Raw genomic sequence first — 16583 nt, forward strand, 5'->3', positions numbered from 1 at the left:
AACTTGATTTTTTTTTTTTGCATGGCATTTTTTTTTTTTTGTTTACAAAAAAAAAAAAGGTATATAAATAATTCTCTATGTATTTAGGCTGAGACTGTTTACCATACAAGTCAAAGAGTATTTGGATTTACATTTATATCTTCAGGTTAAATAAAGCCCCTCAGCATGCAGCACCCAATCAGCTCCTTGGTTTGCAGCGGTTATAGGACTGAGTGCTGGGTAAATCAGTGAAATGCTGCTGTTTCAGAATCTTTTTCTATTCAGCATCACCCACACACCACATAATCTGGCAGCCATAGACACTCCTACATATACACATTCACGCAGTTCTACCGGTAGCATTTAGTGCTGCCCACTCACTAACTCAAAGCAGTGCTGCATTTTTAACAGCAGCAAAATTGCATGGGCTCTATCTTTCAGTGTTTATTTATTAGGCAATAATTATTACTTTTTATTACTTTTATAACTATATATATATATATATATATATATAGTTATTTGTCAAATAAAAACATTAAAATTAGACTTGTGTAAAAAAATTTTTACATTTGTTTTTTCACTGTATGGAAAGAAAAAGAAAACATATCCTTAAAACAAACTAGATGTTCCAGTGTTTTTTGCCTGCAGCTTATAGATCAATGTGTGTACACCTAGATCTTTAGCTTTAATACCAGACTGAAGAGTAGAAAACTTTGTTTAATTTTTCAGCCTAATTTCCCATGAAAAATTACACATATAATCTAAAGTGCAGCTGACAGCCATAACTCATTTGAATATCCATTATGTTAATAAAAAAGTTATTGATTTTGATTTCGTTGTTCTGGTTCGGTAATAATTGAAAGCTTGATAATAAACAGTCTGTTGTCAAGAACATAACTTCTGGAACTGCTGCCTCAGCAGTTTTACAACTTATGTTAAATGACAGCACCTTACCTATCAAACACTGGCCAGTTTATTTTTTTCAAAAAAAAAAAGACTCCTAAAGCCTACCATTTTGACTGAAATCATATGAATTACTTTGCTCCTATTGTGATGCTAATCAACGGAACCAGAAATGCTGGATGGCTTACAGTAGGAACCATCCCTGGAGTCAACAATCAGCACATAAAACATAGACCTCAAGGTCACAGAGAGAACCTGAGTGATCTTGGATGTGATAGTGGCAGGCAACCAAAATTTAAAAGGCAAATAGTTTCCGTGGCAAGAGGATTGCAAGCCACTGGCTTAGGTCCCTCTGTAAATCAGATACAAGTGTCACAGGATATGTCAACCGTTGACCAAACAGATCTATTACTTTAAAGGCTTTGTAGCTCATTAAACATCTGCAAAGATTTTGTTCAAAACGCTCATATCTTTAATACAGTTTCACATTACAGTTCTAAAGGTACTGATACATTATACCAGAATGAATCAAATGTGTCAGACAGGTATCACCAACTGTTTTCATAAAAAAAAAAAAAAAAATAATAATAATAAAGTAAACTGGCTGCATCTTCTGCGATGGACTGGCGACCTGTCCAGGGTGTACCCCGCCTCTCGCCCATTGACAGCTGGAGATAGGCACCAGCACCCCTCGCAACCCCAACTGGGACAAGCGTGTAAGATAATGGATGGATGGCTGCATCTTGTTGGTGTGAGAGATCCAGAAAATAAATAAATAAAAACTGTTAAACTCCCTATAGGGTTAGGGTGTATTTTATGCCATTAAAAGGGACTTTTTTGAAGTGACATTCCTGTCCTTCAAGTGATGAAAAGTGCAAGAAAAGTCTTTAATGTTGAGAAACTGAGCATTATTTTAAAATTCATTGTGATTAAATACATAATCAAAATTGTATAATTGTTTGAGGAAAAAAAATATAAAATGGTTGATACATATTGCATTCCTCTCAACTGGTACACAGTATGTTGACAAAAAAAAAATGTCATTATATTGTGTCTGTTTGTGTCATTGAACTGTTTTTTTCTGGTATTTTCTATACTGTGTACAGCAAACGGCAAGGCAAGGTATGTTAATTTGTGTAAAAATGTAGTTGCTATACAATTCAGTACAAGGACAATTGAGTTATTTGCATAAATTAAACTATAAATTGGAAGAAAAATAAAAGCAGAGTAAAAGCAAATAAAGATTAAAAAAGATTAAAACAGGTAGTAAAACAAATAAAGCAGTTGGACCACAAGCTTAAACTAATAATACCTCAATTAACAGTTTAACTTCAACCATCAAAGGCAGTTCTAAAAGCAGTTCTAAAAAAAAAAATAAAATTTTTGACTTTGACCTAAAAGAACCCAGGCTTGAAGAACTTTTACCGTCTTTTGGAAGTTTTTCCCAGATAAGTGGAGCATTGGGGGGTTGATAGACTGACAACAAATCAGTTATGTATTTAGGTCCTGATCCATTCAGTAATTTATAGACTGACAGATGGATTTTAAAGTCTATTCTCTGAGCTAAAGGGAGCCAGTGTAAGGGCTTTTTCTTTTTCCTGATTTAAAGTTCCATATGGCACCTAGAAAACTGTGTCCTTCAGGTAGGATTTAAGCCAGTCGAGTGTGGTACACGGAAGGCCGACTGAGTTTTTCAGGAGCTATAATAAAATCAAGTGATAAACAGTATCAAAAGCTGCACTGAGGTCCAATAATACCATCACTATGGTTCTTTCACAGTCTGAATTTATACAAATATTATTGAACACCTTAATCAAGGCAGTGTCAGTACTGTGGTTAGCACAGAAAAATGATTTGTCGTTGTTAAGAATGTACTTAAATGATGAAAAGCACATTTTCCAATAACTTCACTGATGAAGGAGAGGTTTGAGAAAGACATATACTTCTGCAGGATCGATTTGTCCAAGCTTCAATTTAAACAATGGTTTAATAATTACTTTTAGGGATGTATTTATGATTTAAATCAAATCAGAGTCTAAAACAAGTGAAACTTTCTTAATAAAGTTGAATGGATTTGTGTTTAACGCAAATCCATAAACACAAAGTCTCACAGATAAAGTAAATTGAAATTATTAAAAAGTAGTTTTTTTTCTCTGTTCTGAAGCATTGAGAAGACAAATCATGTCTCCCTTCAATATTTCTGACTTCATCTTAGCAACATTGTTCATTCATCCAATTTGAATGACTAAGTTCTTCAAGGTTGGATGTAATTCTCTTGTCTGTATGATCCCCTTTGAGATTTCAGACAGCATGCAACAGCCAAAATTCACTGTTGTATTTTTCTTGTTGTATGTTTAGTTACTATCAGTTGCTATTACTGTTCTTGGCTTAGCAGCTGTTTTTTATGAGGCTGTTTTGGAGACAGCTTAATTTTGCCGTATGTTTTTCTGTTGTCTGGAAACAGTCTGTTCCCTTCAAGGTCATCCTGTAAGGCTAAAAACCTGTTTTTAGCAGAGATCCCAATATTTTCAGTAATCTCATTGAATCCTTCCTTATTCTTTGTTTTGGGACTAAACAGCTTTTTGCACCTGTTGATACTTGGAGTAGAAAACATGATTCTCTGGAGTCTTGGCCAGGTTTTGTCATTTAGATGTGGCATTCAGCCTGTCATGTGTCTTCAGATCTGTGTTTGATTGTTTGTTCTTTGGCTTTGCTCCAAGAGTCTTCCAGTGAGGGTTACCAGTCTGGTTTTTGTCATTAGAGTCAGCAATCAATGTACATGGGTCTTTAATGTTATTTCCATCTGTGCTCTGAAATACTGTAGTTTGTTTTGTCTTTTTACTGTAGTATATCCACTGACATTACTACCAAATAAATGAGAAGAACAGTAACAATAACAAGTAGGAATGTACCAATAAGTGTGTGGATGATGTTTTTTGTGAAGCTTTGAACTGCCAATTCCTATATAACCATTTAACCTACAATGGTCAGGAATGTTCAGGCTGATCAAATCCATATATTTCTACACATCTGTATAAGCTAGATTCAATTTTTACTGTCAAAGTCCCTCAGGGACAATTTGTGATTACCATCTAAGTTCTAGGTTTATTTGTTACTGTATTATATGTCTGCATAGTCTTATATATTGTCAAACAATAGACAGATTGCAGGGACAAGATATGCAGAAAATCTTTTTATAAGCAAATCAAAGTTCCTCATACTCCCAAATTCACCTACACCAGACCCTATTTAGCAGTACATTAAATTATTGTTTTCCTTTTCTCATCCCTTCACCCTCTCTTTCCCTGGACACTAATAACATAGCTGACTGACTTTTTCCAACTTTCTTTCAAGGGAAAGTCAAGAGGACAATTTTGTGCTTCACTGGTTCTTACAGTGACTGAAGAGCTTTTCAAAGGGGGAGAAGGCCGAGTGAGAACCAGCATCAGCCGTGCTGTAACCCACTCTGTCCCACTCAGCCTATACTCTGCCCTACTCTGAGGAGATGTTAACGAAATGTGATAAGATGCAAAGCAGACAAACAGCTTTACATGCAGCTGCTGAAGGCTGTGTAAATACTACTCACATGATGTTGATAAACAGATTAAATCTATGATTACAAGTAACTCTATGTAAAAGAGGAGCTTGTGTTGTTTCCGCAAATAACTACATAGTTCTGAAGGAGTCATTTACAGCGCCTTGAAAAGATAATCATACCCTTCAGTCTTTCCCACATCTTCTCTAGCTACAACCGTGAATGTCTATGTATTTTACTTATATTTTTTTTGCAATAGACCAACACAAAATGTTGCACACCTGAAAAGCAAAAGAAAAACCATAGAAAGTATTCAGACATTCCCCTTTAACCTTTACACATATGCTCAAAAATAAAAGCTACTTTCCTCAGAAGCTACCTAATGATCAAATATAATGCATTTGTGCACAATTTAATATCATATCATATCGTTTTTAAAGACTTACTGTTAATTTAGAGGATATTAGTCAATGAAAAACATTATAAAGACCAACATCTTGACTGCTGAAGACCTTTAGATGAAGCTCATAATAAGGACCTACAACATACCTATTTAAATTAAATAATGTGTTAACACTGACATATCCTTTGATATCAGCTATACTATATTTATCTTCCTTGTTTCAATTACAAAACAAACCCAATGGAAACTCAGCAAAATGAAATGTTCTTAGCAGCAAACATAATTTCTTCAACCATAAAATGCACAGCTTGTAATTTCTTCCTAATTTATACTAGGAAGGTTTGCATTCTGAATACAAAGACATTATCAGTATTTACACTCAGAAGAAAACTCCCCATTACGAATCATCATTAAAAATAAAAATGATATATGAAAACCCAACAATGGAAAAATGGGCTTCTAAATTAGCTCTACCGCATTGCTTGCTAAATTCTTTTGTCTGTGGCAAGCTACAGTCAAAAAGAACAAAGGCTCAGTCAAATTGTAGGGAAACTGTTGCCATAGTTACACTACTAGCACCACTGTTTCCCAATCTGGTCCTCTGAGTATGAGAGGGGAAAGGGTTTGGCTACAACAAAGAAATGCTTTATGTGTTAATTACAGTGTTGTTAATAACAGTATGCTATCCTAGTGAGCGCAGCAAACCCACTCTATGCAGACAACCTTAAAAGTATCAGCATGAAAAGGTCACATAGTGATACAACATACAACTTTAGAGAACCTGCACACTTTGAGTTTATTTAAGGTTATTCGATTTAAAAATACTTTACCAACCCCAAAGGGGAAATTAATTCTCTTTAAATTTAGAAATCAGTTGATGTTTTCACTCATATGCAAATGCACATTGTGCTACCACAAAAACAACATGAGTTAACAATAACGTAACTCATCCTTTTCCAAAAGTGAAACAAGAGAAGTCAAATTATTATATCAAAATTAATTAAATTAATTAATTAAAAATAGAGTTGTCATATTAACAGAAAACACATTTTATCTCACTAAAGTGATTCTTGCATGATTAAAACTGTGCTTTTATCCTGATTTTTTAGTTTAGTAACCTGGAACCATTTCAAACATAGCAATGATGAAAACTGCTGGCTTGGTGTTTCTGTTATAAGAAACCAGGGTACTGTACAATAATGTTAAAATAAATTGATATCAGTCATTTTTTAGCTTTAATTTTTAATTTAATTTTGTTTCAATAGAATTTAGATTATTTTCTTCTGCACTGCTCAGCTTTATTTTCTGTCACCAGACAGGCAGTAGGCAGATAGAGAAGGGCCGAATTCATGCAGCAAAGGTCAGGGATTATACCCAGGATCTCTGCCTCGAGGACTAAAGGCTGATTTATACTTCGAAACTAGGTCGCCTACATAGGTGTTGCAGTGAACAAAAAGACGTCCCCAGTCCCTCCGCAGACACTCTGCTGCACCTCTCCCAAATTGTAGGTGATCACAGACAGGAGGCCTCTGATTAGTCCAATCTACATCCGCTTGTTTTGTTTGTATGACCACAATTGTGGAAATCAACTCATGAAGTTGGACCAGCTAGAAGAGCAAGGTGCAAGAGAACGCTGGGACCCTTTTTCCACCTGGATCCCAGCTCTTTTTTGCCCTCATGTCCCTCCGTTGTCGGACAAACTTTCCCCCACTTCCTCACCGCCTCGGCCGTATCTAGACCCACAGCTAGTTCCTGATTGTCCCTCTTGCATTGTGGCGTGGAATAACATAGCCCAAACCACGCTTCAATATTGGACATAAATCAAAAATGTCTGCATCATGCTCACTGTGACACACTGCTGCAGGGAGTATAACCAGCCCTTGCCTCCTCTGTATATTGGGTGCCTCTTAATTCTATATAGATTTAAAATACATTAAATATTTTTGATACCTGTATACTTTTAAGACTAGGCTTAATAACTTCCTGTTTGACAAAGCTTATGGTAAGAGTGCCTCAGGTTATTCTAAGCTATCACTATTGTAATGCAGCTATTGACTTAGACTGGCTTAGACATAGCCATGGGCTCAGATTTTACTGTAACTAAGTGTATGTGTTTACATTAATCCCTTTGACATGAAAACTGACCCAGACCTTGTCTGCTCAACTGTTTATTCCCTCTCTGTCTGGGAAAACTTTTGCATGACTATCAGAATGACAAAAGCAGTATATATAGATATAGCAGTTCAATATAAAACTGCTATATCTAAAATCTAAAACTTTTTAATGTAAATCTGACAGTTCACACAATGTGCCCTCCAATCCTTTCAAATCCATTTGTTGTTTGAGTTTTTACAGCACTAGTGGCTGTTTTTTTTTTTTTTGGAAAGTAGGCTGACAAGAAAGGGGGTAGAGAGGGGGAGAGACATGCGGCAAAACACCAAAGGTCGAATTCGAACCCGGGTTCAGCCGCGTCGAGGACTAAGGCCTCCATACATGGGTCGTGCACGCTAACCACTGCGCCACCAATTCACACCAACCATTTGTTTATTTGAAGCAAGGTTGAAAGTAAACAGATAAACAAAGATAAACAAAGGTTAGACCATTACTAGACAGATTCACATACACATTGCTTGGCGAAAGTAATATCCCCCATAAATCTAATAATTTTCTAAATTGAGAACAGAGAAGCTTATCAGAGTTTATAGGAAGATGGATAGTTAAATAAATGGTAATCTTGAAATAAAATATGTTAGAGTCTACAAAAGACATATTAAAGCAGACGTTTACCTTTCTGCATGGTAATTCTAAACACCCAGGTTTGAATGGGATAGTTTAAAGCAGTACATATAATATGTTTGAATACTTGTGGTAGTGCTAAATGTAATCAAGAATATGTGGTGAGACGTTTAGAAATAAATTTGACATAACACTTTTCATTAAATCTGATTCAGCTTAACCTAATTTGCAAAGGTGAATGGGCAATATTGTAAGCCCCTTCATATGCAAATGTTGCAGCAACATCAGCCAAGGTCTTGGAGCTCTTATAAAAGTGAAAGGTGGTTCTGCAAATAAATCAAAGACATGATTTATTTCCAGTCCAGTTGATAATTTTTCCTGATCTGTCACATAAGCTGAAGTATGTGGTTGTAATGTGAAATAATGAAAAAGTTCAAGAGGTAAATGTAAATATGGACAATTTCAGAACACATTACCTGCGGTTATAGCAGGAGCCCCAGCTAGCTCTCCATTAAATCCATTCTCTCTTGCAGTGTAAGGAGCTGTGGTCATGTGAGTCCCGCCACTCTGGCAGGTCCTGTAGGCTGTAGAAGAGTAGCTGTTTGCTCCATGTGTAACACTTGGTTCTTGCCCCCCTGATGGTTCCCATTGTGGGGAACCATCGTCTGGCTGTCGACTGTCTGCCATGCTGTAGCTAGATAGCAGCTGGCAAGACCAGGCAAAAAGATGGGGATCTCAATTTCTGGGGAAAAGGAGAGGAGATGGAAGAAAGAGGTAAGGATGATATGAACTGCAGCATAAGGGATGTTACATATTAGAGAAGGAACAGTCTCCACTGCATCTGACACATTCACAAATCTCGTTTTTCAGTCATAATCCCTGCTGCAGCACCACTGCTTCATTGTCAAAACAGCTGGGTTCATGTGAATTTCAGTGTAGGTGGTGAGCTGATGGGTTTGGCTACTGGCTGGCAGATGACAACCTCTGTATAAATGATTCATACAGCTGGTGGGGAAGGTGGAATAAACAACTGTAAAAATGACCAGAGCAGGCACTTGGCTTTAGGTGAAATCAAGTAGGGTTCAAGGAATATAAGGTGTTCTTTGATTAAATCATATTAATGGATCCATTAAGGCTTGTACTGAAGTATACAATACCATCAGTATTAGACACAATGGCTGCAGAAATTGATAATAAAATACAATCTTACTTTTCCAGACTATTTTTTCTTTATTTTATTGTCAAAATTAAATCAGCAGTGAACATTCAGTTTTGATAAAAAACTTTTATGATAAAGAACTTAAAAAAAAAACAAAAAAAAAAACATATGCAGGATGTTGTAACAAACTGTCTTCAAGTCTGACAAAAAAAGTTTTGGTGTTAGAAGCAAAAGTTGTAAAGTCATTATCTTAAATTATCTTAATATAAACATTGTAAAAACTTTTTTTTATTTAATTCTGATTAAGTCTGGAATTGCAATCATTTTCCACTCTTTTCTTTATGCTTCAGACAACTTAAAAGTAACTCAAACTTAATATCCTCCATTTGGACAGAAACCCATGTGGATACTTTTCAAAACTGCTCAAAAGATTGGAAGGAGACTGAAGGAGAAACACTGGTGAATCTGTCTGAGCATCAGGAGTTTCTATTGTTACAGTTATAAAAGGGACCCCATATAACAAGCCAGAACTAAGACTGTTGTTCACAGCAAGTTTTCGTTACATTTGCGAAAAATGATGGAGTTAGAAAATGTTTTGAATCGTTTTTTTTTTTTTTCATCTGTATGCTATCTTACTTTTATTATCCTTTTTAATAAGACGGTTGGGGTCCTAGGCTAACACTGAAAGCACATTTAATTTACTGCAGTTGAACAGGCTGAAGCTGAGATAAACAAAGGGTGCTGTTATGGGTTCTACAGGAAGATAAGTGGCTTGTTGGTACCTGAGCTGTGTGTAAGCGTTTGTATTGAGGTAATTTGTCATTTGGTTCTGCAGTCCACAGAGATACAGAGAGTGAGCTGAAGCAGGAAAGCAGGAGTCAATAACTGCAGCCTGAACACAAGGCAAAGCTATAGTGAGCACTACTCAACGCATTCAGAGTATACTGCACAGCTTGGTCCTCATTACTTTCATCATCCGACAAATAGAATGCAACCATATCGTGATAAGTAGGACAGAAAAGAAAACTGTGAGAGAATAGTTATACTGTATATGGTATTGATATACAATCCGAATAAAACAAAAACTATACATTTCTTCATAAATGGTGCAAGAGTAAAAATATATACTTAGCATAAGAGTGACATAACCATCATTCAATTGTTTCATGTTGGGACAGACATATTTTTAATATGCAATGAGAGCAAAATAAACCCTGGAAGAAATATTTAAACACATTTAATGTTTATGTTAATCAGTACAAGGCACTCTACATGTGGTGTAGAATTGGAAAGTCATTAGTTTTACAGGCCTGCAGCGATGAAACATTACAATGAATGAATAGTGTTTCTGTCCAGAATGTTAGGGTTGCAGTGGAGCAGGTGCCTATCTCCAGCAGTCTATGAGCAAGACATACAAACATGCACACGCACGCTCATAACTAAGGACAATCAAGAGAAGCCAATTAAGCTACAAATCATATTTTTTGACAGTGGGAAGAAGCCGGAGTACCCAGAGAGAACCCCGACAAGACCTGGACCGCAAATCGAACCCAGAACCACACTTAATTAACATAAAGTTCGGAAAATATAAAACAAAATCTCATCAAAGAAAAAAATTAAATAAATATTTTTTTTCCTATGGACTCTCTAATCTAAGCACAATTTCCTCCTGCTTCCCTAGAGTAAAAAAAGTAACACAGCACATACACTTGTTTCACTTAGTCGCTCTTTTCATTTAGGTAGGAGAGGTTTGAGCTCTTATTGTTATGTCAGTGAATTGCTGCATGTAAATGGATACTTTTCTAAACTGATCCATATCTATTGCAAGTAGAACGATTAACTATAATGTGAGTTATGTGTTTTTTTTAGATGAGAATAAAACCAGAAAAAAAAAATAGGAGAGGAAAGAATACTGTACGGGTTTATCATTGTAATTTGGAATATGCATGCTGATGATGCCTATTTGTAATATTAAAAGCACTTTTGGTAAAAAAAAAAATATATATATTTTCTTTGAGTAACTTTTAAGCAGAATTCATTAAGCCCCTTGTCTGTATCTGAATTTTTTTTTTCTTAAATAGGAGTGGGTTTTTTTCACCTCAACCTCCATGAAGAATCCTTAGATAGAATTACTGTATACAAAGAAAGAATTAAGGACATTTTAACAGCTTCTTAGTATTAAGTTCCACATTTAATTTGGGGTCCATCCAGAAGTCCTACCTCCAAACCAGGGCAGCTTCCAGGATAGATAGATATCCACTTGTGTTCAATTAGGTCAAGGTTGTAGATATGAAAACTCCTGTTTTGTGCTCCTTTTTTTTGATAGTGCTATTCATTGATCACTTTTCTAAACTTTTGTGGGATCATTTTTGACCATATGTTAACATTTAATAAGAAACTTTTCTGTAGGCATCAGTCAAAAAATTAATTACACATGACCAAAATATTTATAGTCATGGGAATTTTTAATTCATTGGGATGATAAGCTTTTGAGACTACAGTGGTCATTGAAAGACTCATCTGATGTTAAACAGAAAATCTTAAAAAAGAAAATGTTACTTATTGGCAGTTACATACTAAATAGCAAGTATATTATACTGTGAGTTCATCTTACAGGTAATAAACAGGTTTATGGTGTTAACCAGCAGAGGGCAGTGGGTCATTGCAATCCCTTAGCATTTATTCAAACTAATTTTCAGAGGCGAAAATAGAGGACCACAAGGTGAAAGCCAGCAATTTAAGATGTCATACAAATTTTTATTTTTTCATATATTTAGACATAGGAAACACAAAGGACTATATAAACATCCTCATTTAATTAGCGGGATTAACATGAGAACAATATTTGAAAAGGGAATAGACCCTTTTCTCATTCTTATTGAACAAAACGCTGTGTTTCTCTTAAAACACTTTGATAATGAGTAAGAGTATTGCTGTTCACTTTGTAGTATATAGAGCTGCAACTAACAATTATTTTGCAAATCAATTAATCTGTTCGATTATTTTTTCAAGTAATCCATAAATAATCAGATCGCCAAAGGTTTGTTAAATTAAATTAAATCCAAATAGTAACATATTTTTTTTACAGTTTTGGTATATTTACTACTCTAAGCAGGTTGCTCTGCCAGCTAAAGGCATGTTTTATATTTTCTATACTCCAGTTAAGGATTAATCGATTACTAAATTAGTTGTTGTTTATTTCAATAATCGATTAATCACGGTTAATCCGATTAATTGTTTCAGCCCTAGATCATGTATGTTAAATAAAATCCAACAACCTTGACTAAAAATCACTAAAACATTTAGCATGCAGGACAGCAATAAACAAAAGAGAGCCCATTGAATACAGTTCCTTGCAGCTTCAAATGCTTTTAGAGTATGAGAAAAAAATGCAGCAGGATGACTCAAACCAGTGTAGAACGTCAATGAAGATGAAGCTGAAATTGACCGGCACATAGCTACAGTAAAAGCTTTACAAATTTTCTTTTCTCCTGTATGTGTGCACATGTGTTTTTCCCATAGAGCCGCACATGTCATGTCCTATCAGTCTGCCATTGCATCGCCGGCAATTCTTCATTTGAAAAGCACTTCATATATTAGAAGAGCAATAAATACAGAACTTAGGCTGCTGTCCTTCGGCCCTGTCTACGTGCTGTCTGGTGATGAAGGTCACTTTGAGCTCTGGCTAATTTTCAGACCCAGTAAGATCACTGTGACTGGTGGCCAGGGCTTTAGTGGGGGAGGGGCAAGGGCACAATGGTCTGGTTTCATGGAAATTCATAGAGCTGTGCATATTTAGTTTACAGTAGGGTCTAGATTTATTTTGAAAGATATAGAAGAATCATTACATTTAAATTCTGTGACACTAGTGCAACACATCAAAATTCTAGTCATGGCAAAACCATTGCCTTTTTTTAGTATCCTAAAAAAAGAAACTAGGCTGCAATGCACCACAGAATGTTGTCTAGAGTAAAACAATCCCAAGTTTTTCTCAGTACACATGTACCACTATTACTTAGAAAACAATGAAACATGTCTAAAAAAGGGAAACCTACACTCACCGGCCACTTTATTAGGTACCCCATGCTAGTAACGGGTTTGACCCCCTTTTGCCTTCAGAACTGCCTCAATTCTTCGTGGCATAGATTCAACAAGGTGCTGGAAGCATTCCTCAGGGATTTTGGTCCATATTGACATGATGGCATCACACAGTTGCCGCAGATTTGTCGGCTGCACATCCATGATGTGAATCTCCCGTTCCACCACATCCCAAAGATGCTCTATTGGATTGAGATCTGGTGACTGTGGAGGCCATTTGAGTACAGTGAACTCATTGTCATGTTCAAGAACCCAGTCTGAGATGATTCCAGCTTTATGACATGGCGCATTATCCTGCTGAAAGTAGCCATCAGAAGTTGGGTACATTGTGGTCATAAAGGGATGGACATGGTCAGCAACAATACTCAGGTAGGCTATGGCGTTGCAACGATGCTCAATTGGTACCAAGGGGCCCAAAGAGTGCCAAGAAAATATTCCCCACACCATGACACCACCACCACCAGCCTGAACCGTTGATACAAGGCAGGATGGATCCATGCTTTCATGTTGTAGACGCCAAATTCTGACCCTACCACCCGAATGTCGCAGCAGAAATCAAGACTCATCAGACCAGGCAGAATTTTTCCAATCTTCTATTGTCCAATTTCGATGAGCTTGTGCAAATTGTAGCTTCAGTGTCCTGTTCTTAGCTGAAAGGAGTGGCACCCGGTGTGGTCTTCTGCTGCTGTAGCCCATCTGCCTCAAAGTTCGACGTACTGTGCGTTCAGAGATGCTCTTCTGCCCACCTTGGTTGTAACGGATGGTTATTTGAGTCACTGTTGCCCTTCTATCAGCTCGAACCAGTCTGGCCATTCTTCTCTGACCTCTGGCATCAACAAGGCATTTCCGCCCACAGAACTCCCGCTCACTGGATGTTTTTTCTTTTTCGGACCATTCTCTGTAAACCCTAGAGATGGTTGTGCGTGAAAATCCCAGTAGATCAGCAGTTTCTGAAATACTCAGACCAGCCCTTCTGGCACCAACAATCATGCCACATTCAAAGTCACTCAAATCACCTTTCTTCCCCATACTGATGCTCGGTTTGAACTGCAGGAGATTGTCTTGACCATGTCTACATGCCTAAATGCACTGAGTTAACGCCATGTGATTGGCTGCTTAGAAATTAAGTGTTAACGAGCAGTTGGACAGGTGTACCTAATAAGGTGGCCGGTGAGTGTATATTACAGTGCCTTGTGAAAATATTCAGCCTCCTTGAACAAGTGGGACACGATCATTAAGTAGAACGAAACTTATTGGATACATTACAGTAAAAAAAAAAATAGAAAAAGACAGAAACATTGAGAGTGCAAAATGATTCAGTTCTCTTGAGTTAGTACTTTGTAGCACCACCTTTTGCTGCAAAAACAGGTGCAAATCGCTTTGGAATGTGTCTCCATCAGTTGTGGTTATAGAGAGACTGAATTTTTTAGCCCATTCTTCCTTGCAAAACAGACAATATAGACTTTCAATTGGCCATTGAAACACCTGGATATGTTTATTTGTGAACTATTCCATTGTAGATGTTGCTTTATGTTTTGGATCACTGTCTTGTTGGAGGATAAATCTCAGTCCAAGTCTCAGGTCTTCTGCAGACTTTCTTCAGGCATGCCCTTGTATTTGGCTTCATCCATCTTCCCATCAATTTTAACCATCTTCCCTGTCCCTGCTGAAGAAAAGCAGGCTCACACCATGGTGCTGCTTCCAAAATGTTTGACAGTGAGGAGGATGTATTCAGGGTGATGTGCTATGTTGCTGTTCCGCCGAACATCCATCCATTTTCTTACACGCTTGTCCCGAGTGGGGTTGCGAGGGGTGCCTATCTCCAGCAGTCAATGGGCGAGAGGCGGGGTACACCCTGGACAGGTCGTCAGTCCATCGCAGGGCAACACAGAGACACACAGGACAAACAACCATTCATACACACACACACCTAATGACAATTTAGAGAAGCCAATCAACCTAACAGTCATGTTTTTGGACTGTGGGAGGAAGCCAGAGTACCTGGAGAGAACCCACGCATGCTCAGGGAGAACATGCAAACTCCATGCAGAAAGACCCCAGGCCGGGAATCCAACCCAAAACCTTCTTGCTGCAAGGCAGCAGTGCTACCCACTGCGCCACCGAGCAGTCCGCCAAACATAACTTTTTTCATTGATGCCCAAAAATTTGGTTTCAGTTTCATCTGACCAGAGTACCTTCTGCCATGTTTGCTCTGTCTCCAAGGTGGCTTGTAGCAAACTGTAAAAAATACTTTTTTTAGATAACTTTTAGAAACTGCTTTCTTCCATTGAAGCCAGATATTTACTGTATACGACTGCTTGTTGTGCTATGTATAGTCTCACCTCAGCTAGATATCTGCAGTTCATCCAGAGTGATCATAGGCCTCTTGGTTGCATCTCTGATCAGTCTTCTCCTTGTTTGAGCTAAAAGTTTAGAGGGACGGCCTGGTCTTCATAGATTTGCAGTTGTCCAATGCCCCTTCCTTTTCAATAATATCGCATGTACAGTGCTTCTTGTGATGTTTAAAGCTTGGGAAATCTGTTGGTATCCAAATCCAGCTTTAAACTTTTCCACAACATCCTTGTTCTTCATGATTCTGTCTGCGCTTTAAGCAGACCTCTAAGACTATCATTGAGCAGCTGAATTTATATGGAGATGTGATTACACACAGGCAGATTCTGTTTATCATCGTCAGTCGTTTAGTTCAACATTAGATCATTCAGTGATTCTCACAGAGCTGGAGAGAGTTTGCTGCACTGAAAGTAAAGGGGCTGATTCATTTCGCTCTCCCCACTCTCAGTTTTTTCAACTAAATTTTGTTACACTTCTTGATTGATCACAAAAAATAAAAAATATAAACTTGACAGTGTTTGAAGTCTGAAATGTGGCAAAAGCTTGAAAACCTCAAGGTTGATGAATATAGGTGCTCTATATTGACTCATTAGACAAACAGTATTATTTTTTAGACGTGTATCTTGCTTCATTTCTAAGATTATGGTTAAAAGCTTATAACATTTTGTTTTTTACAATACTCAGAAAATTAGATATTACCGGAGAACAAACAGCACAGGAATGTTTTCGGCCTCCCTCTAAAGAGTGCAGGGTCGAGCTGAAGTAACAGGTTAAAAGAAAATGAAGCCCAAACAACCTAGATTGCTGCAGTCCTGAGAAGATCGTGAAACAAAGTCAATCCAAAGTTAGGCTTAGATTAAAAAATGTGGACAGTAGCTGGAGTCACATTGAGTTACAGTATGTCCCACTTTTTACGAGGACTTTCATTGACTTACTCAGATTTTTCATTTATTTCTATGTCACAACCCAGAACCTAAGCCTTACCCTAATATTCCCAATACTTACCTAAACCTAACTTTAATCAAACCATATCTCAATTCACACCTTACTTCTAAGCCTAATGCACGAACTAAGGAGAAAACTGTTCTTCATAAGTACCTAGAAGTCCTCAAAAAGTAGCATATTCCTTGAAAGTTGGCACTATACTCCCCAAAAGGCAATACCACACAAAAACACCACCCACTCATATTGTACCTTAACAACAGGGGTAAAAACTATTGCATTCTCTGTTTTAAGCCACTGCTAATCAAGAGATGATGTCAGAAGTTTACTAGGCTGAGGAGAAAAAAAACTGGACGGTTACCTTAAGTCCTTCCGTTAGATAAATGCAAACATTGCATTTTATCTGTAGATCAATATCCTTGAGTTTGGAGTGGAGAGGCTCAGCATACACGTAGTATGAGGTGGAGTAAGTTTTC

At 37.2% G+C, this 16583-nt stretch overlaps 1 protein-coding gene across 1 annotated transcript in view; it reads right to left on the reverse strand.

Annotated features, from left to right (window-relative positions):
• map2 (microtubule-associated protein 2) overlaps positions 1-16583 on the reverse strand; it is a 118295-nt gene that overhangs the window by 37838 nt on the left and 63874 nt on the right. The window contains exon 4 of the mRNA XM_038308170.1: positions 8033-8298. Within this exon, the coding sequence (XP_038164098.1) occupies positions 8033-8243 (211 nt within the window). The 5' untranslated portion in view covers positions 8244-8298. The remainder of the gene's footprint in view (positions 1-8032; positions 8299-16583) is intronic.

Source organism: Cyprinodon tularosa, unplaced genomic scaffold (genome assembly GCF_016077235.1).
Source record: "Cyprinodon tularosa strain WSP-4 unplaced genomic scaffold, ASM1607723v1 ctg630, whole genome shotgun sequence".
Classification (NCBI taxonomy): Eukaryota; Metazoa; Chordata; class Actinopteri; order Cyprinodontiformes; family Cyprinodontidae; genus Cyprinodon; species Cyprinodon tularosa.